The following is a 27532-nucleotide window of genomic DNA, read 5'->3' on the forward strand; positions in this document are numbered from 1 at the left end:
CATGAGATGATCATTAAAACTCTATTACTATCATTAACTTTATGACGTAACCGTAAAAACTTGCAATAAAAATCTTTGCGCTCACTATAAATAATGTAAAGAAAGTAATTTATATATAAATAAAGATAAAAATTTAAAATTATGTGATTTGTTTTCTAAAATGTTTTTTTTATACCTTTTTCGTGTCAATAGTTGTTTTGTTCGGGCTTAATGTGAGATATTAAAAAAGTTTTGTGGATTTATTGACCCATGTTTCAAACCAATTATGAACTGTTACAAATCAAAATGCAGGAATTAAAAAAGTAATTTACAGCAAGATGATTCGTCGAAATGTGGTTTTAGATTATGACCTATTTATTGTCCAAAGATAATTACCATCGTTATCACGAGCCAAGTGATTGATCATAAAATGTAAATGGTAGCAATCAACATTACCATAATCAAGATGAATGAGTTACCGAGTTCACCAGACTCGCTGGCCTCTGACCACCTGGTCGTGGCTGATATGCTAAACCACAATTCCTCTACTCCACTGGCTAAAAGAAGAAAGTTGCTCCATCAGAACGGACTGGACATACATGCCGACCTACTCAAAACGACTCAAGCGCATCTAGACATTCTCAAAACCCAAGCGCAGATAGAACTCTTGAAGAGCGAACAGAATGAAATGAACCTCGATGACTCTTTAGACTTGAGACAGACCTTGATGCAAAAGAACCTCGAGTTGTTGAAGACACAACAAGTCCTCGGGAACTTGGATACCCTCGATTTGAGGCAAAGCAGTTTCAATCTCTTGAGAAGCAACTTGGAAATGCTCAAAAACAGCCAACGAAATTCGCTAGATCTACGTCAAAACTCCGAAAACAACCTAGACATAAGATCGCACGTTATTTCAAATACCAACCGTCACTCGAAAGAAGACCCAGACGAAATGGAACTAAGAGCTGATCTAAGAGATGAAATCAATATCAACCACGACGATATTGAAATGAGAGAAGGTGACATGGAAATTCGGCAAGATATGGAGTTACGACGGGACGAAATGGAAGACTTACACGAAGATACAAATATGACGGACTATGGAACCAAACATTCGGATATCGACAACTCAACAACTGATCTTGATATGTCGCAAACATCAGAGGCTGCCGATAAAGATATCATCACAAATGGATCCCAGGACGGTTCTCAAGATGATGGAGTGGAATTCGTCATCTTAGAAGACAGGTCGCAGACTACTGAGGACGATGATGAAGTAAGTCACATAGAACATTTTTATTTTGTGGTGAACTGGGAATCAACTGAGAATGATTAAAGTTGTGATGTACATATGCAAAACGTTTTTGTGGAAGTTTGTATTATACATGTCAATTGTATTTCATACCTGTGCAATAGTTATTGCTTGACAATAATCGTCCATAGTAAAACACCTTTATAGACATTTTTAATTAAAGTTTTACTTGATACATAATTTATTTTTTTTGTGACAAGTGTTTCGATGCATTCCGCATCATTTATAAACAATAGATCCAAAGAAATAATGGAATGTACCAAGTAAAATAAGATTGTTAATTGATAGATATTACCATAATGTGGCTGCTGAACCCATTGATGGAACCTTTTAATCGTTTATTTTCGAAAATTTTGCACAGTGTCTAGCTAGATTGGGTTGGGATACCTACTATCGGTCAGTGCAAAACATAAAAAGGAAATTTTGACATCTCAACATAGATGAAGAAGAATGTGGAAGTCTGGGTACATATTTACAGGGCGTATGACCTATCACAAGCTGGTCAAATGAATACTTTACACGCGTTCAACATTCGCCAATTGTACCCATGATTGACAACCAAACTACTCTTTTTTTTTAGAACTTCTATATTTGTCAATCTCGTGACACAGTACATATCAGTTCACAACAGCCATCCATGTTGGATTGAGGAAAGCTTTTTCTTAAGCGGCGACTCTTTTATTTGCATGCAATGTCGTATCCTGGATGAAGATAATGAACAAGTATTCGGACACACTCAAAATGCTGTGAATCAAAAAGAAATTTCCATACTAACCGACGATAGTGGATGATGTATGATTCGATCATTAGATCACCAGCGATTGTCCGATACCACCCATACGGGTCACCGAGATGCGAACGCACGACATCACACACACACACGGCGCGTCGCATTACAATACACACGCAACGGCGCAGGTTGCATTCCTGCCCAACGATAATTTGGTGAGCGTAGCGGTTCTTTTAGGCGGAAGTTTTCAAGAGTTGCAGCGAGTCCAAACGAGATTAACTGTCGCTAGTTTTTGCCCGATTCCTTTTCGGGGAGACCTGTTCCGTCTCCGGCAGGGTTGCCAATCTGTGGGGGATTCCCCAAACTGCGGGGAATCTCAACTCGATTGGGGAATTTGTAAGGATTGGTACTATGTGGGGAAAATATGGGGATTTTAACATAAACTAACTACCTAACTAACCATCACGCCGCTTCCCCGCAGGCAGAGAGAATCGAACGCCACACCACTCTGTCTTTGCAAACATTCTTCGCCTCTTCTACATTCATGCATCTCCTCCTGACGATCATTACGACTCCTGACCCGGCCGCTTTCAAGTATTTGACATACCCGATTGTGCCAAGTTTTCCTCGGTCTCCCTCTGCTTCTTTTTCCAAGTACATTCGCTTCATATTTTTTTTAACCGTGCTTTCCTCACTAATACGTTCCACATGTCCAAACCATCTCAACACACCTTTCTTAATTTTATCGATAATGCTTATCTCAGCCTTGCATTCTTTTCTTATTTCATCATTTGAATATATATCATTTACACATTTTAACATTTTACCATATATTAATATAGTAATGTTTTAACAGTATATTTTTTGTGTGTTCTCGTTTTAGTATTATTTATTATGTGCTTTTTTGAACTTTGTTTATGATACAAAATAATAAGTGAAATTTTGTCATTAATTATTATTTTTGTGTACCATGTAACAAAATATAAGCAGATTTTTATGCTGAACTTTCTTTTTTATTGCATTACGCCTTAAATTTATTTTTAATAACTATGCATTTTATGTAAAATAAGGGCATTAATATATTTTTTTTAAATTAAAAAGTAGTCAATTTTTTTAGAGAACATGTTTTTTTCCTTGGGATAATTGTGGGGGAATTAGTGGGGAATTGGGACTTTGTTTTTCCCCAATTTGGGGAATAGGACATAGATTTTTGGGGAATGGATCATTTGCAGACGGGAGGAATATATAATTTAACATACTCAACCTATAAAGGATTGTATTAGACTCGTTTTGTGTTTATAACAGCCGATATAATCAATATTTACATTCATCATTTTTTTTGGAAAATTTGTCTTTGTAAAAACGTTGTTTTCGGAAGTTGGTAAAGAATGACGTCACAGAAACGATGGACTTATTTTAATATTGGTGACATTGCTAAATTATTGGCGGTTCTATTTGTTGATTATATATGGTCCACCCTCCCACTCCCCCGTTCATATTATAAAACAAATAGTAGTGTAGTGGTAAAGAAACAATCTACACTACTACTATTATAGCTATATAAAGCAAAGACATTTTGGGATACGCCGCATAACACACCCGATGACGTAAAATTTGATGACGTATAGCGGTGTCCGTAATTCGTTTTATTCAAATATCTAAAGTTTAAACCTTAATATCTCCCTTAGTTCTCTATAGATTTCAATAAGAATGTTACCGATAGTCTTGTGATTTTACATTTTAATTTATTAGCCTATAATGACACATCATGTGAACGATCCATTATGTGGAACTCCAAAATGAAATACTAAACAATTTCAACAAAACTTTAATATTAAGGAATTAAATACATACTTCAATAAACTCTCTACAGAATTTTTTTTAAATTTGAAGATATCAAAATTCTGAAATTCTGAGAAAAAAAATTTTTTTGACACATCAAAGATAAAGAAGAATATCTGAGAAAGAAAATAATGTCTGGGCATTTACGGGGCTGACGTCCGTCATAGAGTTGTTTAAGTGATCACTTTACATACGTGTAACATTCACCAATTCTACCCATTACTGACAACCGCACTACTCAAATTCTTGGAAGTTCTGTATATATAAACCAATTTAGAAACCTTGTTCTTGAATCACTAGAACTTCTCTAGAAACATCTATTGGTGAGAATGTATTCTGACGAAAAATAACTCCTATAATTGGAGATAATCCAGATTTGTGAACAAGTATTTGGACACAATCAAAATATTATAAAAAAATAATGCCCATTACATTAATCTTTAAAAAAATATATATAACGAAAATAATTGATTTTCATGTAAATTTATAAGCCAATAATAACGCGTCATGAAATTGATCGATTCTGAAAATTGCCATTGGCAACGCTGGTCTCTGCCCTGAAAGAATGGACGAATACCGAGACCTGGCCGTCCGCAATTCAGCGCAAGAGAGAACTGTAATGGTGAAATACGCTCCCCATTTCTGTATTTTTTTTGCGCCACCGCATTGTTTAAGGTTAAAGGCATCCACCGTGAATTGTGCGAATGACTCCGAAAATCGTTCCCGGAATCAGAATTCAAGAAATTAAATAATAAAGTAATTTACGAGTTTATTGACTTCTCGATAACAATATACGAAGAAAAACATTTTTTTACAACATTTTAAGTGTGTTCAAATACTTGTTCACAAAATCTGGATTATCTCCAAACACAAGAGTTATTTTCATATTATTTTTTGATATCTCATGTCTTTAAATGTCTCTAGTGAAGTTCTAGTGATTCATGAATAATGTTTCAAAATTGGTTTAAAGAATTTGAGTATTGTGGTTGTCAATAATGGGTAGAATAAGTGAATGTTACACGTGTGTAAAGTGATCACTCAAACCAGCCTATGACGGTCGTCAGCCCCGTAAATACCCAGACTTCCATATTCTTCTTCATCTTTGATGAGATGTCAAAAAAAATATGAAAATAACTCCTGTAATTGGAGATAATTCAGATTTTGTGAACAAGTATTTGGACACACTCAATATGTTGTAAAGAATCTTGAATGTTACACGTGTGTAAAGTGGTTAAGTTACCAGCCTATGACAGTTCGTAAACCCTGTGAATACCCAGGCATCCATTGCCTTCTTCATCTATGTTGAGATGTCAAAAACGCTACAGGTAACCTACTCACACATGTATAACAGGATCGTGACTCATGAGTCCTAATAACTGTGTCCCGAATTCCCGTCTGCCGGCGGACAGGTGCATAAATACGCGTTATCCTTAAATCAGAAATCACTGCACAGATTTATTGAAACTGAGTGATGATCGATAATTGCACGAGAATCGAGATTGAAATTTCACGGACGCATCACGATTATGAGGCACATTTGTTACATGACGGAGAAGAAAGACATAACGTAAAGATTTACATTCTGACGTCACGGTAGTGTAGTAAAAGAATGCGACGAATACGCAATGATAAAAAGCGATAGATGTCACGAAAATATCGAATCACGGACATATACATAGACATATATCACTCCTTTTAAGAACGTCATAAATAAAAAAACTTGATTTTTCAGGAGAACGTTTTTAAAGTTTAAAAATATAATACACTGTATTAAAAATAAATATCAAGCCACTTATTTACCTTTTTACTGTGCAATAGATCTTTTTAGGTAAAACCTGAAGTTTTTTTCTCCATTTAAAAAAATTTAGTAAAATTAAAAAAAATATTAAACAATACTTTTTCTTCAAAATGAAAAAAACAACACTTTCTGCCCTGTAGCGGGTAAATATTAAGTTAAAAATATGCCTGTTTTGCTGGGATATAGTACATTTTTTGTGCACTCCAAAAACATGCACAACTGAAAATTGACGATTTTTGATATATGACGTTGTTGAAAGGAGTGAGCGATATGTCATATTTTAGTTATCACAAACCATAAGTGTCAGTATTACCAATTGAAGCACTAATCAATGACAAATAAAATGCAAATATTTTAAAAACAATATTATTTACGCAATTTCCGAATTTTTGTATTTGTTTTCTCAATCAATTAAAGAACGCCGCTTCTCCGCAGGGGTAGGCAGAAATAATACAACGCCACACCAATCTGTATTTTTCAAACAATCTTCGCCTCTTTCACATTGACGCATCTCCTCGTACATACCCCCCGATTATTCCGACTCCTGACCTGACCACGTCCAAGAATTTTAAATACCTGAACGTGCCAAGTTTTCCTCGGTCTTCTTTTGCATTTATTATTATTCTTCCGTTATTCAGACATTCATAATTACGGCAAATTCAAATTCTATCAAATAGATTTATTTACATGTTATGTATAATGTTATTATAATGACGTATGAGGCGTTGCACAATTAAGCGATTTTGACCATTACCGAAAGGCCAATAGGTTCGGATATTTCGTATCAAATATTAATTACTTGTTTGGGATTTGAATAATTTGTATGAAAATGCGTGGGCGATGGTTTAATCATGTTTTCATACAACAAAGAGTACAAGAGTTTTACTAAAGTGCTCATTAATCTTGCTTTTTATACAAATTCGTATTAATACCAAGTATAGTCCGTCCACGCTATTGGGGTGTATACAACAATAAATAAATATCTTCAAATGTAAAACTATAATAACATATGTCACTCACTCCTTTCAAGAACGTAATAAATAAAAAAATCGTCAATTTTCAGTTGTGCATGTTTTCGGAATGCCCAGAAAATGTACTGTATCCCAGCAAAAGAGGCATATTTTTAACTTAATTTTTTCCCGCCACAGTGCAGAAAGTGTTGCTTTTGCATTTTGAAGAAAAGGTATTGTTAAATTACTTTCTTAAAAATACTAAATATTTTCATATGGAGAAAAAACATTCAGGTTTTACCTAAACAGATCTGTTGAACTGTAAAAAGTTCAATAAGTGGCTTGATATTTATTTTTAATACATTGTTTTATATTTTTAAACCTGACAAATCAAGTTTTTCGATTTATGAGGTTCTTGAAGGAGTCAGCGATATATTAGAGAACAGTGAATTCAAGTAAACGCAGTGTTATCTTGATCGAACACATGAAGGAAATGTGTTCCCTCCAGCCCTCCGCTTCAGGTTCACCACCAGTCTAGTGTGATATTGAATATATATTAGAATGAGAAATCACTTATATTTATTTGAATCCCCCTGGGAATCTAGCCCGGTACCTCCAGTACTGTAACCGAGCGTGCTGACAACTACACTACGGAAGCGAACAATTTGTTTTTACCCTACATCACCATAATACGATAATATAATATTAAATGTAATTAAAACTTCATTAATTGATTCGGCAGTCTCTTTGTGGTAAAAATCTATACATTTTTAATTTAAGTTTTGCTAAGTAAATACCATAATTCGTTAAAATATACTGTTACACGTGTTTCGATGCATTCCGCATCATTTGCAAACACCTTAATACGGTATTTGAAAAAGATGAGGAATGCATTGAAACACGTGTCACAGTAGATTTTAAGAAATAGTAACTATCATTTTCATGGCTTATTCGTTCTGTCCGATGTAATAGAAAATGTCTTTTGTAATTCATGTTTTTTTTTTAAATGTCAATTCGTAATTTATGTTTTTTTTTAATGTTCAAATACTATCTACCCTCTGATTGCAAACACCTATATATGGTATCAAACGTTTTGATCAATATCACTATTCTGTATTTGGTTGGTGGGAAGATATTTCTTTTTAGCAATAAGCTAGCCAATGTACTTTTTTTCTGTACATGATGTTTAAATAAATAAATACGATTCAATGGTTCACGATTTTTTATTGTTTTACCTCCAACAGGTTCACAATATTGTAGTCAGACTGTACTTGTCGGTACTTTCCTACAAATGTAGGTACATTTGCTCAGTTGGGCAACAACAAAAATGTAATATGATTAATGGTGTTTTTTTGTTCACGGATGACCATTAGTGTAAAAAGTACCTACATTGTAGTACAAGCATTAAGACAATCGAAACATATGCAGATATGGCAGAAACATCTCTCAAATACGAGTGAACGTGCAGTTAAAAAAAGGTTTTTATGATAAAAAAAGTTGGTACTTAATTCGGTTTTTTATACGATCATTTAGAGCTAATAACGGTTATCCGTGCATTAATATGGTTGCGTATGTGAGCTTGTGCACTACACGGAAATTTACCGTCCGGCAGTCCGGTTTTGCAAAATAAAAGCGACTACGACAGTTTAGCGTGATCGAATTTACGCGCAACGTGTTCACGCACCGTTCAAGCACACCGATCCGAAAAAAAAAGACAAAAGCACAAGCCAATCCGAGCTAATCCGTTTTACATGCTGGATGGAACTTCCAAATCGGTAGTTAAACGTGCTTACCACTGCGCTGCGGAGATGGAGAAAATATTTATACAATTTTATACAAATGGTGCGTTGGGATGGTAATAAAAGTAGAGAAAGACCGATGAATAGTTGGGATAATCAAATATTTCAATCAGTTTCTACTTTGAATCATGAGTACACTTTTGAATATAAAACTTTTGAATAAAATTACAATAGAACGCCTGATTTGTTTTATATCCAATTTGAGTTATTAAACGTCCAATTTGATTCTATAAACGGCGAATTTTATTTAAAAGGCATCCAATTTGATTTGTGAGAAATCCAATTTGTAAGGCGACAAATTTGTTTTGTAAAACGTTCAATCTGATTTGCTTAACGTCCAATTTTATTTGCATTACGTCCAATTTGATTAATGATTCGTCCAGTTAATTTGTAAGACGTCCAATTTGATCTATAAAGAGTCACATTAGATTTTTACGATGTCCAATTTGATTTATGAAAGGTTCAATATGATTCAATCAACAGCCAATTATTTTTTGCTTCCAATTTGGTTTGTGAAGCATCCAATTTGATTTGTTCGACGTCCAATTTGATTTGATAAACGTCCAATTTGATTAAGTAAACGTCCAATTTGATTAAGTAAACGTTCAATTTTTTGAAACGTTTTTGAATTTGTTGATAATTTATACGATCGATTTGGGTTGAGAAACGTCCAATTTTTATCTTTAAACGTCCAATTTGGATTGAATAATATGAATATCAAAATTAAAGAAAACTAAAGTTGCGTCAGTGTGACGCAGTGAGCGCGAGTGACGCGCACCCGGCCGCTTACCGGATTAACCCGGAGGGCGCATGTCACGCCGCCAAGTCGAGCCCCACCGCTTTATTAGCGCACACGTCTGCGCGGACGGGATATTTATTGTGCTCCTAAACCAATAGCATATATCACCGAAACTGGCATATACCACCGGGAAACGTTTCAGATATATGGTCAATCATGAGCTGCAAAGGTGATGACGTCACTGTGACGTAACAAGGAGTGATTTCAGAACAAGAAGTATAAAAAAATAGTATCTTGGAAGGTGTGAAACAGGGATGTGTAATGTCACTGTTACTGTTATATCTGAACAATGGCACATGGACTGACCACCAGGAGACGTTCAGAATGGGTTCATTTTCCTCTTGCTTTAGCATCTCTAAAGGTTTTTGTTAAACAGGGATGTGCTATGTCACCGTTTAATCTATACGAAACGTTTCAAATATATGATCAATCATGAGCTGCAAAGGTGATAACGTCACTGTGATATGGCAATTAAAAATTCTATTGTCCTTAAATAGGTTTGCTAATTAGTTATACTGCTTGGTTTAGGATCTCTAAAGGTGTTAAACAGGATTGTGTGATGTCACCGTTTGGTGTTTAAACTAATACAATAACATATCGCTCACTCCTTTCAAGAACGTCATAAATCAAAAATTGGCAATTTTCAGTTCTGCATGTTTTTGGAATGCCCAAAAAATGTACTCGCTATAGGGCAGAAAGTGATGTTTTTGCATTATGAAGAAAAGGTAATCATTGATTATTTTTTCAAGCATACTATATATTTTTCAAATGGAGAAAAAACCTTCAGGTTTTACCTTAAATGATCTGTTGCGCAGTAAAAAGTTCAATAAGTGGCTTGATATTTATTTTTAACACATTGTATTATATTTTTAAACTTTAAAAACGTTCTCCTGAAAAATCAAGTTTTTTAATATTTAATATCTAATATTTACTCCCAAAAAATGAAGAATGGAAATTACTCATCGGGAATAATATATATATGGGACTTTTGTATGAGATATGTTAATATAAATAAGTAAATACAGCTGAAACTTGACGATCAGTACAGATAGGCTTCCCACGAGAAAGAGGAAGAAAACGACATAAATATCAATTCTACAATAGATATATTATCGTATATATGTCGTAATGTAAATAATATAGGTGCTTATTTCTCGTCTTTGACATCACTGTATTTTTAGAGCTTAAATCAGATACGATTGATTCTGTCTAAAACCCGTTTTAAAACTAGTTTTAGGCGTTTTCTTTCCGATTCATAAATAGGTATCAGTGAGAATTACAGAACAATTTTGGGATATTATAATAAATAAATTAATAGATTTAAAAAATATTTTAAATATACAGGAGAAAGTGACCAACTAACAGAAAGTAAAATTTTCAGGAGTGCCATTTAAGTCACTTTTGCTTGGCAACAAAATAAACATCAATGCAGTTAGTCATTTTTAACAAGTCAATATATTATACTTCCAAGTTTAAAATCCTTTGGGATTTTTTAAGGGCAATATTAAGCTAGTAAGATATCAAATAGTCAATGATCACGCTTTTGTAACAAATACACTTGGTCCCTTTCTCCTGTATGACTACGATATATCCGAATTTTTCATAGCAAAAACTGGATTTGACGCCAAAAGTAACATTATGAAGGTATTATACAAAAGTGAGTTCTTGACTGATCATCACGCCGCTTTTCCGCATGGGGTAGGCAAAGAGAATAGAACGCAACACCAATATGTCTTTACCTACGATCTTCGCTTCTTCCACATTCAAGCATCTCCTCATACATACTCGATGATTATTCCGACTCCTGACCTGACCACATTTAATTTAAAATACTTAATATTGCCAAGTTTAACTGTAGTAATGACCTCATCGTCCGCCTCCGTGGTGTAATGGTTAGCGTGTTCAGCTACCATGCTGGAGGTCCCGAGTTCGTTTCCCAGGGGGTAATAAATATATATAAGTGTTTTTACACTCTAATATTTATTTAATATTACCCTGGACTGGTCCCTGAAGCGCATGATTGATTACCTTGCCTTCATGTAAGTTACGATCAAGATAACACTGCGTCAATACGATGCAGTGCCCTATGCACCATTACGTGCGGATAAGGGTAAAAAAAATTACCCCTCGATATAATTAAAATTCACTAGAATATCCCTAGAAGTAAGCGACAAGTGCGACCGCACATGGCTTCGCGCCAGTACAAACTATCTTAAAAATTAAAACACCATAAAATTATGGTACATGTTTTTCATGACGTCAGTGCCATCTAACTGCTTTTTTTTGGCCTCGCAAAAGCTCTTCCACCTGGCCTCGCTTTGCCTTGGGGCGGCGCGCTGCTAGTGCGTCATACTTCGGCTAATGGACCACAAAACATCTGAATATTTTCATCGCCTTTGTCTTATACTGTCTATAATTAAAAAAATGTTTCATTTGAGTAAGAACAACGGAGCTTTCGCATAATTTTATCAAAAGCGTTTTAGTATTAAGGAAGGCGGAATATTTGATAGCCCGCGACAGTTTTCTTTACACCCAGGTAACGTTTAACGTAACTAATTTTTTGCTCTAAACGCCGTTTTATATAGATAAAGTGTTTCTTCGAAATTAATGTATGGTTTTGAAAACAAAAGGATTATTGAAAGGTAAAAGAATCCAATTATATAACCTTTAAAAAAATGTGAGCGGACACTCTCGTCTGGCTCCTCGCGCAGCCGGTCGCGTACTGAATTGTATATTTGCGAGTACACCACTAAAGTTCTCGGAAAGAAATAAATAATAACAGTGCGCTAGGGGGCAGGCGTGTCTTCACGCACTTTTTTTTTTAATCTTTGGAATTAAATTCCCTTCGAAAGTGCTTTCGTCAAAAATTTGATATAGAAAAGCATTGATGGTTCAATCGAATCTACGTTGTTCACGTCATTAAAGTAACAGTTAGCTGTCAAAATGTTGGGTCAAGTCAACTCATAATGCCAACCTCAACTCAAGTCAACTCATAATGCCAACCTGCCAATCCATCGGCTTGTACTCTCATTTTTTTACTCTACAATAATTACATACACACATTTCAATATTGCTAGAATTATGAAAGACTGTTGCGTGGTGTTCGATGATCAACCAGAATTTAAAATATTATAGGTGTCTCAAATTGATATAAAACATCTTTCGTTATTTTTATATATGCATAAAGGGTGATGTAGAACGAATGAGTGAGGAAAGAACGGTTAAACAAACTTATGAGGCGAATGTAATTGGGAAAAGGAGCAGAGGAAGACCGAGAAAAACATGGCACGATCAGGTATGCCAAATACTTGAAAGTGGTCAGGTTAGGAGTCGTAACAATCGGCGGGTATGTATGAGGAGATGCTTGAACGTGGAAGAGGCGAAGAATGTTTGCAAGGACAGAGTGGTGTGGCGTTCTATTCTCTCTGCCTACCCCTGCGGGAAAGCGGCGTGATGGTTAGTTAGTTAATTACGATCGATAATCCTGAAATTACCCGGAGCATTGGTCACTGGGAATCGCACCCGGCACCTCCAGAACGCTAGCTAAACACGCTGACCATTACACCATTACTGATTAGTTCAACATATAGACATGTAGCTCTATGTTAAATATACCTAAAATATTTTTTGGAGCGTCAAAATCCCATTCAATCGTCACAAAGCATTCCCCATAAAAAATACATCCGATAATCATTGGTTAAACCGTGTAATATGACGTCAAGGGTGTTTGTCCTCCCCTATTCATGTGATTTGCTAATTTACACTTGGTTTTTACATTACCAGGGGTGTTGGATTATATGGAACTGTGGGGTGTCAAATTGTAAAGACCAGCCCAATTAAAATCACATTACAGTTTAGTGTAAGGACTGTTTTTTACACTTCTAGGGGTTTCAATGCCGAATGTAGAATGCATTATAATTATTACGATTTAAAAAAGATATTAATATGTTTTTGAAATAATATATGTAATTTAAGTTAAAAAATATTTGATACAAAAAATTAATAAGGACAGATTTTTTTGTTATTTTGATATATTTAATTGAAGTGTGTTCAAGAAAAGAAAATTCATTGAAGACAACGACAAATAACCTTTTAAAATTAAAATGTTTGTTTTAAAATCACGATAAATATTTTATTTTAACTTAAACATAATGTCTACCGGTTTCGAAACTAACCGCTTCTTTATCAAGTCTGTATTTAATAGATAGTTTTTTTTGTATATTTTTGCTTTATTAGACAGAAATATAGACTCTTATCAGTCTTGATAAAGAAGCGGTTAGCTTCAAAACAGGTAGACATTATAATTAAGTTATATAATATATATATATATATATATATATATATATATATATATATATATATATATATATATATATATATATATATATATATATATATATATATATATATATATATATATATATATATATATATATATATATATATATATATATATATATATATATATATATATATATATATATATATAGTGATTTTAAAAAAAAATTTAATTATAAAAAGGAAAATCACAATGTTGTTGCTTCAAATATACATTAAAAAATGTCTTCTTTCGTTTATAAACGATAGATGTTTCATCTCAACTGAAGACACCTGTAATACCATAAATTGTATTTTTATATACTCAACGGAAAAATCATTTTATATATATTTCAATATTGAGTAAAGTTTCAAAGTAAAATACGAAATTTTCAAATGTTTGTATTTTACACAAATTTTTAGAAATATTTCAACAAATTTCAAATCAATATATATGTACCAAGAAAATACACAATCCTCAAAGATAGAACAACACATGTACAAAGTACTTTAATTTATTTACAACATTTTGAGTGTGTCCAAATACTTGTTCACAAAATCTGGATTATCTCCTAATATCTGCCTAATATAAGAGTTTCTGCTTATTAAAAAAGCTTCTTTACATCTCACTAATAGATGTCTCTAGTGAAGTTCTAGTGATTCAAGAACAAGGTTTCTAAATTGGTTCATATATATAGAACTTCCAAGAATTTGAGTAGTGTGGTTGTCAATAATGGGTAGAATTGGTGAATGTTACACGTGTGTAAAGTGATCACTTAAACCAGCCTATGACGGTCGTCAGCCCCGTAAACGCCCAGACTTCCATATTCTTCTTCATCTTTGATGAGATGTCAAAAAATAATACTTTAATTTAAATTTTAAAATAGTTTAATATAATGGAAAAACTATTATTATGAAATAAAATAATAACGCGTTTCAATAAATTTAAGCCAAAAATATATTTTTTTTAAACTAATCATTTAAATATATTATGATGGTGATAAGTAGTGTTTCTTCCTTACCATTTTTATATTGAATTTATCCCAAATACTTGAATATGGTCAGATCAAAAGTCGGAATATAAGGAGATTAATGAATAATTAAGATATGAAAATTGTTTGCAAATACAGAGTAGTGTGGTGTTCTGTTCTCTCTGCCTACTACTGCGTGGAAGCGGCGTAGCGTTGAGTTAGTTTAAAAGTATTAAAAAATTCAAATTATCCAAGAAAACTTTCTATGTATGTATGACTTGCGACAATATACTAGTACTACACCAGAGATTGTTTGCAAATATAGAGTGGTATGGCGTTCTGTTCTCCCTCTCAATCCCTATGGGGATGCGGCGTGATAGTGAGTTACTAAGAGTGTTAAATCTTTTTTTAAATTTCACAGAAAAAATTACTATCCATGACTTGTGACTTTATTCACCAGAGACAGAAATCTATGGATTTGTAATTCATAATTTCCGTTTGACTCGGCATCTCAGCTTGATATTTTTAGTTACATGGGGGTAGGTTTGTACCCATGCACCCCTATGGGGTCAAAATTGCCCCAGGCCAGACGCACGTCCTGAAAACCGCCCCCAGCTGCCTTGAACCAATAGGAAATCTTGATTTTTCAAATTAATCAAATTGACTTACGGACGCAACTTGATTTGCCGGCTGAAAATCAGGGTTAATTTTTTGAATGAGTGAAACGAAGGGTTAAAAATTAAATGTAATTTTATATTCATATTTTTTTTATATTCAAAAATTTTAAATCATGTTTTCAGACGGAGCTCAAGTATGTCGATTTAATCTAAGATTCATACCTCACATATAAATGGAAAGATTCTCTGCTTGATAAAAGCTTTCCTCATCTCACCATAGATGGCTGTTGTGAACTCAAATATTCATGTCACGAGTTTGATCAATATATCTAAGTTTCAAAAATTGAGTAATGTGAATGTTAATCATGGATAGAATTGGTGAATGTTACACGTGTGTAAAGTGATTACTTAAACCAGCCTATGACGGGCGTTAACCCTATAAAAGTCCAGACTTCCATATTCTTAATGTAATATTTATGATATTTAAATAATACATTTGTTTAAACGAAGAATCAATAAAAATAAACGGTTTAAATTAATAGAAAAACACTAAAACTATTAATTTTACGCAATCTAACGACAACTAATTTACACACATATCTGTACGTACGAGGTAAACAATCGTAAGTCCAAAACATAAAATGTTCAAGAAAAACAAAAAAAACCTAGAATATTTCTCTGTTGGTTTTTAGGAAGCACTCGTAATAATATTTAGTATTTACAATATTTTTAAACTTAAACGAAACTTTAGTAAAAACTTTTATTTTAAACAATGAAATACTTTTTTTTTTAAATTCTCTCCTGTACATTTATTAATTTGGACTGAAACCATCCATAACGTACAACATTCGCTTGTTTATTTGGCAGTATTTTTTTTTACAAAATTCTATCGCAAAAAAAACTTAAATAAAACATTAGGAATTACTTTAATTGTATACAGCGAAGTATTCGGAAAAATCCTGTTTTTTTCTTTGCGCATCTAATGATTTGGACTCACGATTGTTTACCTCGTACCTTTCAATATTTTTATCATGTAATATGTTTTTTAATTACCCGCTTACTTCCTAATATCGTGAGAATTAAAAATATATAAACCCATTTCAACATTTGATCGGCTAATTTATGCAAAATATGCGAGAAATTATCGTGAATATGTTTTTATTTTAACAGTTTTTATCATGTCATAAAAGATTCATTATGTTGATGTGAGAGGAAAAAAACCATTAAATTTATGTGAAAATAACAACAACAAAAATAATACTTATAAGAATCTGGTTGATTTCGGTGAATAAATAACATTTTTAATTCGAGTTTTACTCAGTAAATACCACTTTTTCTTTTAAAAAAATTGTGACACGTGTTTGATACATTCCGCATGGTGTTTACAGGGCATTTGTCATCGGCTGGAACTTAATCTAGAATTGTAGTCTTCATTTCTAAAATGATAATGCTAAAAGCAATTTTTTGTTAATAATTATTATTATTATGTTTGTAAATTTTATCCGCCTCCGTAGTGTAATGGTCAGCACGCTCGGCTACCGTTCTGGAGGACCCGGGTTCGATTCCCAGGGGGGGTAAGAATAAATACGAGTGATTTTTTCACTTTAATATTTATTCAATACTACCCTGGACTGGTACTCGAAGCGGAGGGCTGATCACCTTTCCTTCATGTGTAAACGATCAAGATAACACTGCGCTTATATGACGCAGTGCCCTATGCACCATTGGGGTGAGAATAAGGGTTTTATTATTATTATTATTTCTTGGTAAATACCACTTTTTCTTTAAAAAAAATTGTGACACGTGTTTGATACATTCCGCATGGTGTTTACAGGGCATTTGTCATCGGCTGGAACTTAATCTAGAATTGTAGTCTTCATTTCTAAAATGATAATGTTAAAAGCAATTTTTTTGTTAATAACTATTATTATTATGTTTGTAAATTTTGTCCGCCTCCGTAGTGTAATGGTCAGCACGCTCGGCTACCGTTCTGGAGGACCCGGGTTCGATTCCCAGGGGGGGTAAGAATAAATATGAATGATTTTTTCACTGTAATATTTATTCAATTTCCCTGGACTGGTACTCGAAGCGGAGGGCTGATCACCTTTCCTTCATGTGTAAACGATCAAGATAACACTGCGTTTATATGACGCAGTACCCTATGCACCATTGGGGTGCGGATAAGGGTTTTATTATAATTATTATTTACTTGGTAAATACCACTTTTTCTTTTTAAAAAATTGTGACACGTGTTTTGATTCATTCCGCGTGGTGTTCACAGGGCTTTTGTCATCGGCTGGAACCTTATCTAGAATTGTGGTCTTTATTTCTAAAATGATAATGCTAAACGCGATTTTTTTGTTAATAATTATTATTATTATGTTTGTTAATAAAAATAAGACTTGACGCTGGCAGAAACATCTTTTTATTGGGTGACTGCCAAATATATATTGTATTTACCAAGAAAACTTAACTTAATTTTAGTTTCGGCATTCTCTTTGTGGTAAGACATTATTAAATTATAAAATAAAACAATTGTATTTAAATATTAAATGTTAAAATCAATCACTGATTTTAGAGTCTACTAAATTGTATTTTATTGTTAAAAACACACAAAAGTAAAGTTTGTGAGTATTGGTTTGCCTTGTTATGGCACGCCTCCGTGGTGTAATGGTCAGCGTGTTTAGCTACCGTGCTGGAGGTCCCGGGTTCAATTCCCAGGGGGGTGAAAATAAACATTAGTGATTTTACACTGTAATATTTATTTAATATTACCCTGGATGGTTCCTGAAGCGCGAGAGTGATCACCTTGCCTTCATGTAAGTAATGATCAATAAAACACTGCGTCAATTCGATGCAGTGCCCTATGCACCATTGGGTTCGGAAAAGGGTTATAATAATAATGTTATGGCATTTGCAAACAAAAAATAATTACAATAATAAACATATCTTTGAAAATGCCATAACAAGTGCGAAACCACTGTCACAATTTTTATTTGTATATGTTTTTAACAATAAAATACAATTTATGTAGTTGACTCTTAAAATCAGTGTTTGATTTTAACATTCAATATGTAAATTAAAACGGAGTTCTACAAATTAAACTCTTAATCTATTAATAACATTTATTTTATTCTCATATGGTAAAAACAAGAACCTTGTCATCCTCAGGGTTTATGTACTAATTCTGAAACATTTAAATACTCATAGTTAGGCTATAGTTCATTATCCGTCCCTTACGATACCAAAACTTCTACGCCCTCTATATACCATATGAAAATGTGATTTTAAAAAAAACGGGAAAAAACTTCTAAATGTTACTTTGAATTAGAAAAGTTGGAAAAAGTGTACCAATAAAATGTGGTTAGCACTAAGTAGTTTTATTTTATAAAGTTTATTAAAAAAAATATATTTTCACGGAAAATGAACTACTGTAGGTAGGTACTCGGCAGAGATTACAGTCGTTAAAAGTGCAGCGAAAATATTGATTTATATTTCCGTGCGTTTCGAACATTTAAGTTTCGATTTTAGAAATCACTTGCCACATTAAGGGCCCCGTCTCATTGTGTCGGCGCTCGTAACTGCCATCTCTTCCTCCCCTTTACGAGCTACACATCCTGATTTCGTGAAAGGGATGGAGATTGGAACCACCCCTATGAACTGTGAATATGGATACGTACGTCATCCCTCGATAACGGTGCGACACAGTATAATATAACTCGAGAATTCGCGTCGTAACAATTTCGTACGAAGGAAGTTGATGCACTTTTTGTTACGAATTCCCTTTTTTACTTGATCTATCTTATTCTATCAATTTGGTTATTTTTTCCACAGTAAAAATTTAGTATGATCAAGTATTTCAAATACTCAAAGTATTCATGTCAAAAATGCAAAGCTGAAAAAAGCATTACCGATAAAATAAGAAATTGGTTCCAACTCTAATGTACGGAAGTGAAACATGGAGTTGGCAAAAGAAGGATGAAAGTAGACTGAATGCAGTCGAAATGCGATCTCTCAGAAGAATGTGCGACAAAACCATGTATGATAGATGTTCGAATAGTGAAATAAGGAAGGAATGCAAAACTGAGATAAGCACTATCGATAAAATTAAGAAAGGTGTGTTGAGATAATTTGGACGTGTGGAACGAATGAGTGGGAAAAAGAACGGTAAAACAAATTTATGAAGGGAATGTAGCTGAAAAAAGCAGCTGAGAAAAACCAAGAAAAACTTGACATGTTCATGTATGACAAATACTCGAAAGTGGTCAGGTCAGGAGTCGGAATAAGCGGCGTGTATGTATGAAAAAATGTATGAATGTGGAAGAGACGAAGATTGTGTGCATAGACAGATTTGTTTGACGTTCTATTCTCTATGTATGTATTTATTCTCTAGACCATTAATATCACTATTATCGATTGAAGCATGAATGACAGTGTAAATATTGAATCAACAAAATATTTTGTTTTTGCGAATTATATATACTGTCTCTCATTTTTTCCTGAACTTAATGTTTTGATATGTGTTTTATTGTCATTCATCGTTCTTTTTTATAATACCACTTAAAAACACAACTTTAGGCAGTCTATATTTGACCTGATGATTGAATAGTTAAACCAGAACCGGTAGTCATGAAGTAGTGTTTTTAAGTGGTATTACACAAAGCGAATGATGAATGATAAGGAGAGTGTTATATTACCATACGACAATGTTAACAATGCTTTTAAAATAAAAAATATATACAACATTTTTAATGTGTCCAATTACTTGTTCACAAATCTGGATTATCTGCAATTATAGGAGTTATTTATCATATTATTTTACCCACATACAAATGAAAGAGTTTCTGCTCAGTAAAAAGCTTCTATTCATCTCACCGATAGACGTCTCTAGTGAAATTTTAGTGATTCAACCACAATATTTTGAAATTGAATCATATATATAAAGAACTACCAATAATTCGAGTAGTGTGGTTATCAATCATGGGTAGAATTGGTGAATGTTACACGTACATAAAAAGTGACCACTCAGATCAGCCTATGATGATCGTAAGTCCCATAAAGGCCCAGACGTCCATATTCTTCTTCATCTTTGTTGAGATTACTAAAAAATGTATTTATTTACAATAATTAAAAATATTACGGTTATTTTCCTATGTTAATGTTCGCTGAATATACAAGTATTGTCAATTATACGGTAGGCACTTGGTACTTGCCATTCGATATGTTGTAATGTGACCATAGTTTGTAGACATATATTCCCAATACATGGTGCACACCCAGTGATACATGCACCGATCTGACAGGAATTTCGAAATTATTTGAAACAGTTCAACGAAAATATCGTTCATATATGTCGATTGTCTAATGTACACGGTGATTAAAAAAGAACTCTCTGATATTTGTATATTTAAATAATAAAAGGAATAGGATATTTTCTGGTGTTTCTCACGTATGTGATTATAATCCAGGATTCAGAGCTCACATACTAATATAAGTGTTTCTGCTCAATAAAAAAGCTTCTTCATCTCACCAATAGATGTCTTTTGTGAAAATTCTAATGATTCTTGTACGATGTTTCGAAATTGGATTATATATATATATATATATATATATATATATATATATATATATATATATATATATATATATATATATATATATATATATATATATATATATATATATATATATATAGTGTAATGGTCCGCCTCCGTAGTGTAATGGTCAGCACGCTCTGCTACAGTTCTGTAGGTCCCGGGTTCGATTCCCAAGGGGGGTAAAGTAATATAAGTGATTTTTTCACTGTTATATTTATTCAATATTACTCTGGACTGGTACCTGAAGCGGAGGGCTGATCACCTTTCCTTCATGCGTAAACAATCAATATTACACTGCGTTTATATGACGCAGTGCCCTATGCACCATTGGGGTGCGGAAAAGGGTTTTATTATATTATTATTTATTACATATTTATATAGAACTTCCAAGAATTTAAGTAGTGTGTTTGTCAATCATGGGTAGAATTGGTGAATGTTACACGTGTGTTAAGTGATCCTTTTAAACCAGCCTATGACGATCGTAAGCCCTATAAATGCCCAGATTTCTATATTCTTGTTCATTAATGTTAAGATGTAAAAAAAATGAAAAGGGGACTTGCCTCTGTTACTGATTATGCTTAATTTTGTTCGTTAAAGGAACAACTTTTCACATTTTTTTGGCTGTTTACGCGAATTACTCGTTATGAGAGGTTCCACTGTATTTGTCTTTGCGCACTTAAAACGGGAGTTTCCAACCACCATACACCGCGCATTGAAGTTACAGTCAGCAGTACATATAACAGGTCGTACGAGTATCCCATTTATCTCTAACGTTGAAGCACAGTGTGTTATTTGAACGCTCCTGGCTGCAACATATTCACCATATGTGGATTGTATTTATTCGATTTTGATATTTAACTCAGATAAACTTGTGAGTAGCGGACTGGGAATCGATACGTGAAATCAGGATTTCGCCTTTGCGTACTGAAGCATCTTCCGCATTAGACAGCGATTTAAGATATTTTACATTTTGGCTTACGACCTGTCATAAGGTAGTTTGAGTGATCACCATTCTACCCGTGAATGATAACCACATTAGTCAAATTACGAAAGTTATATTTATGCTTCAATTGAACCATTTACATTTTTTTGACATCTCAACATATACGAAGAAGAATATGAATATCAGGGTATTTACAGGGCTTATGACCTGTTATAAGATAGTTCAGTGATCACTTTATACATATGTAATTTTCGCTGTTCTACCCATGATTAACAAACACTAAACTAAAATTTTTAGAACTCATATATATACATTTCTTTTTATAAGAAGAAAAAAAATGCAAAAGAAGGATGAAAGTAGACTGAACAGTCGAAATGCGATCCCTCAGACGAACGTGCGGCAAAACGCTGTATGATAGATGTTCGAATGATGAAATATGGAAAGAATTATCGATAAAATTAAGAAAATTGTTTTGAGATCCTTCGAACATGTGTAATGATCGACTGTACACAGGAATAAATATTAAAACTTTTTTTTTCAATACAAAAAAGGTGTTTTAAGCAACAACAAAAAAAACCATTACGTTAATATACCTGGGTTTGAATAAAATCATGTCGCGAGCTATCGAATATCCCGCCTTAATGACTAATAAACTCGGTTAATTTATTATAATGCCACAACATGGTATACACGAAAATAAAATGGGCGCGCATCTCGAGTCTCACGTAACGATTTTCCAAACATGTCGTGACGTGTGCGGACACCGTTAGACATTCTGCCAACCCGAGGGGAGTGGTCACTTCCCGATTCGCTTCTGTGCCGAGCCTGTCTGCGACACAGTATCCACTGCACATGGCCGTTACTGTAGACCAGCGGTGAGGAACCTTTTCACTGCCCATTAAATCGATAAAAATAAATATTAACGGAACGGTATGAGTAATGCGAGTGAATAAAATCTACTTACAACATTTTGAATGTGTCTAAATACTTGTTCACAAATCTGGATTATCTCCAATTATAGCAGTCGTATTTCATTATATTTTTTGACATCTCATCAAAGATGAAGAAGAATGTGGAAGTCTGGGCATTCACGGGGCTTACAAACGTCGTAGGCTGGTTTAAGTGATCACTTTACACACACACATATATATATATATATATATATATATATATATATATATATATATATATATATATATATATATATATATATATATTGTATTGGTGAATGTTACATGTGTGTAAAATGATCACTTAAACTAGCCTTTGACGGTCGTCAGCCCTGTAATTACCGAGACTCTCATATTCTTCTTCATCTATGATGAGATGTCAAAAATTAATATGATAATTAACTCCTATAATTGGAGACAATCCAGATTTGTGAACAAGTATTTGGACACACTCAAAATGTTGTAATTTAAAAATGCGCTGCAAGAGGCCGCAAGTTGCCGACCTCTGCTGTAGATTTTACATATTTGTTCACATTTCACTCCATAGACGATGCCTGCGATGCAGGTGTTAGCCAGATTGACTGCGCGAATAAACGTATATCTACATACGCAGGTACTATACCTACCTTTAACACCCTAAGGACTTTATCTTAAATAAAGGAATACTATGTTTACCTTAATTCGTATTAAAATAAATATTGTTGTCATTAATTAAATAAAAAAAATTGTTTACCGACCAAAATAATATAATAATACAAATAAAAGGCAAAAAGGCAGAAGGCAGATCTCCTGGCTCCGGAATATACTACATTGGACGGGGATCGGGACCGTCGAGGCGCTGTTTAGAGTTGCCCAAGACAAGGACCATTGCTCTTAAGTGATAGTTGACATCAGAGGACTTTACATGATGTACAGAAGTAGAAGAATAATAACAAGAAACGTCTCAATTTTTTTATGATAAGTTATTTTTATTGATCAAAACTTAGTATGACCTTCGAATAATTTCAAACAGGTATGATGAATGATAAGGAAGGAGAGTGTTAATAATGAAATACAATTGTTTAGGTCCTCACCGAAAAGTTACATTTCCAATATTGCACAAAAAATCATTTAAATGCAAATCTGTTCTATTTACTGTATTCTATCGAAATCTTAATTAAAATTGCAAAAAAAACGACCAATCCTGTGTTAAACCAATATGAAATGATTAAATCGCACCAAAACGTAACAATTTTACAAGCTAGAATTCCTGATTACTTTAAAATCATTTGTATAATGGAAATGTAACGTTTTGATGCCACTCTTTGCGTTTATTTATGTCAACACGACTAGTTTTGAGAACTACAGATGTTTTCATCAACAGACGGAAATACAAACTGTTTTTTTTTTTCAATATATTCAAATGATAATATTATAAAGTATAAGTTATATAAAAATACACCCGTATTTAAATGCGACGTCGTGTTACGACATCTTATCAAAGATGAAGAAGAATATGGAAGTCTGGGCATTTGCGAGGCTGACGACCGTCATAGGCTAGTTTAAGTGGTCACTTTACACACGTGTAACATTCATCCATTATTGACAATCACACTACTCAAATTCTTGTAAGTTCTATATAAGTATATGAACCAATTTTGAAAAATTATTTTTGAATGACTAAAACTTCACTAGAGACATCTATTGGTGAGATGAAAACGCCCAGACTTCCATATTCTTCTTCACCTTTGACGAGATGTCAAAAAATCATATGAAAAATACTCCTTTATAATCCAGATAATCCAGATAATCCAGATAATCTAGATAATCCAGATTTGAGAAGAAGTATTTGGACACACTCAAAATGTTGTACATAGAGATTAGTGAAAAACTTGGCAGATTTGAGATTTCAAACAAACTAACGTTTATAATGGAAATGTAACGTTTTGGTGAAGACCTCCACAATTATTGTATGCAAACTGTGATGAATATTAATTTGAAATTTTCTCACCTGAAAGGGTTGACTGGATGGTAGCATGAGTGTCCATGTGTTGGGTGATAAAGTCGGTAATGGGTGCACTCGGTGACATGTGAGACCAATCCACCACTCACAGCCGGGCAGGGCCCATGGCTACAACATGCAACTTTCACCACTAAACAATAATGAAATACAATTATTGTATGCAAACCGTGATACATATTAATTTATCGTTAGCCCGATGTATCGTATTTATTATAAATTAATCGATGTAATAATTTCTAGTGTTGATTCCGGAATATCGCATACAATGTACGCTATTACTAGTAGATCACTCGAAGGTTTTGAAAAAACATGTATTTTTTGTACCCGCTGTGCGTTGCAGTGATCCAGTCTGGTTAAATAGAAAAGAATAAAGGAGAAATCACACATTTTGACAGCGCCCTCGAGGTAGCATTTTACGAAAATGGCGTTGAATAAATCATTTTAATTTCACAATATGAAATTTCGCGTGTGCAGCAATAAAAATATCAAAAATCTACGAAACAAAAATTTCAATAAAAAATATTGAATAGTCACAGTTTGAAGTGTCAAGAAGTATGCTGTCCGCCATGAAAAATGTTTCAGTATTGCGTGTGTTGAAATAACAAAATATCGGTTATAATATTTGGCGGATAACCAATGTATTATTGGAATGTATGACGAAAGATCATTAAAACATAATAGAGAATATTTTTCAAATTCGGACCCATATGTACAATATAATTCGACAGTGATTATGAAGCAATAGAAATATTAAAAATCATTGAAACAGTCATGCAATCAAAAGTATCGGAAAAGCCAAGCGTCAAGAAGCACGCTGTCCGCCGTGAGCCAACATATGTCGGAAAACCGAATTCGAAATTGGAGTTTTCCACCGCCATCCGGTCCAGAGTGGCGCGGGGTGATACGCTATCAGGCGGGTCATTGGTCCGCGGCGCCACGTGGGGGGAGGGGCGAGCTGCCGCCTCGCTGCCGCGCGCGCTTATTGTACTCGGTACTCAGTCTCGCTTCTGTCACCGCCGCCGCAGCACTCGCCCAGACGTCACTCAAACGTCAGACGGGCGGAAAGAGCGCCAAAAGAGCGCCAAAAGTTGTGATCGCGCCGAACGGTGATCGCGACGCGGATTCGAACGCGCTCCGGTCGACAAAATCAACTCAATGCTTGTAATATAAATAAATATATATTATAAATATAACATTTGTTTTTTACCAATTTAGTATTATATTTTAAGACTAGTTTCTGAAGCTATAGATGCTTCCATCTAAGGGTTTGAATATAAACTATAAAAATATTTTTTAAAATTATTCAAATCCGTAGATGGAAGCATCTGTAGCTTCCGAAACTTGTAACAATATAATACTCAAGTGGTAAAAACAACTGCTTTATTTTTAATTTAACCACGTCTTACTACAAAGTGAATGCCAAAACAAAAAATAACATAAATAAATATAAATTATTTAAACGCGTTGCTTAAAACAGTGACTAATATATAAGATATATTCCATTAAAAATACTTTCAATCTTCTAGTATATTGATTTTGAAAATCAATACAATCCAGATATAAATGAATGTGGGATATAAAAAATTATTGATGTATTATTAAAACGCGTTGCATAAAAAAAGTGATAAAATTAAAATACTATTTTTTTACTGTAGGTACTTATTTAAAAAAATCAAGAAATAAAGGAATGTGAGAAATTTATAGTAGGTAATATAAAAATTAAATAAAGATCACACCGTTTGTTGATTATTGATATTTTTCCATACAGATTTGTGTTAATATCAAAGTATTTTTTGCATAAATTAAATATATTGCCAACGAATTATGAAAGTGTTACAGATATTCCATGTAAAATATAAATTTAATGATTTACGTAGGCACCTATTTTAATGTTATTATGATTGAGTTATAATTGGAATACATATTGCCTTTTTTCCTTTTTTTCGATGCTTGATTGCAAGTTATAGGGGGTAGTTTTTGGCGATAAAAAAATCCGCCAAAGGGTGGAAATCATAATTGATCATTTCACGCGTATTTTTGTTAAATCTTTCTTCCCTTATCTTATGTTATTTATCCTTACCGAATGGTCCATGGGGTAGTTCATGCGATACAACATCTTAATATTAACGTAAGATTATATTATTTTAACTAAAATCCCGCAAAAACCTTGCGAAAATTGAGGGAACATTATTTATTGATTGAACAATATAAAAATACTCATGAATTAAATATCATTCCAATTTTATAGTAAATAATAAATATTTGAATTCTAAAAAAAATATGAGTGTGTTAATACTACTTATCAAGTACATTAGTGGTTTCAATTCGTTGATATTTTTTTCTACTTTTATTAATTTTCACAGTATGCTGACGATATTTGCGTATGTACTAAGAATACAAATATTTATTTTTAAAATTGAAATGCAATTAAATTTTACAAATGTTTTTTTTAAACAACGTGTAATAAATGAAGAATATTATAGTTTTTTTCTTCACTTTTATTTTATTTAACCAGTGACCAGGTTTCGTCGTAACCGACATCATCAGACTGATTAGACTCATCAGTCTTGCACTTTTTTTAAGTTTTTAAGTCCTGTATTGACATTTATCAATGGAGTTGTATTTTATAAAATAAAACAACAAATGCACTGTTTTTCCTCACTTTTATAAAACCGAAATATTTGAGAGAATAGAACGCCACACTAATCTGTGGAATGTCAGTGCCACTTATTCGTCACAATGAAAATAATAACACTCTCCTTATCATTCATCATTCACTTTGTGTAGTATCACTTTAAAAAAAAAAAACACTACTTCATGACTACCGGTTTTGGAATAACCACTCTACCATCAGGTCAACTGTAGACTTGATAGTCTTTAAAGTAAAATTTAAGACATGTATTGTACCATTTATCGAGCGTTATTT

At 33.3% G+C, this 27532-nt stretch overlaps 1 protein-coding gene across 3 annotated transcripts in view; it reads left to right on the plus strand.

The window, feature by feature from the left end:
- Positions 1-27532, plus strand: part of LOC148306624 (transcription factor AP-2-epsilon-like) — a 171536-nt gene that overhangs the window by 70324 nt on the left and 73680 nt on the right. The window contains exon 1 of one of the 3 annotated variants that reach the window (XM_088264590.1): positions 331-1255. The exons of the other annotated variants lie outside the window; for them this stretch is intronic. Within the exon in view, the coding sequence (XP_088120716.1) occupies positions 416-1255 (840 nt within the window). The 5' untranslated portion in view covers positions 331-415. Of the gene's footprint in view, positions 1-330; positions 1256-27532 lie in introns of those variants that run through there. 3 annotated transcript variants of the gene reach the window in all.

Source organism: Brachycentrus maculatus, unplaced genomic scaffold (assembly GCF_059751285.1).
Source record: "Brachycentrus maculatus isolate JH-2025_06_01 unplaced genomic scaffold, ASM5975128v1 h1tg000234l, whole genome shotgun sequence".
Lineage (NCBI taxonomy): Eukaryota > Metazoa > Arthropoda > Insecta > Trichoptera > Brachycentridae > Brachycentrus > Brachycentrus maculatus.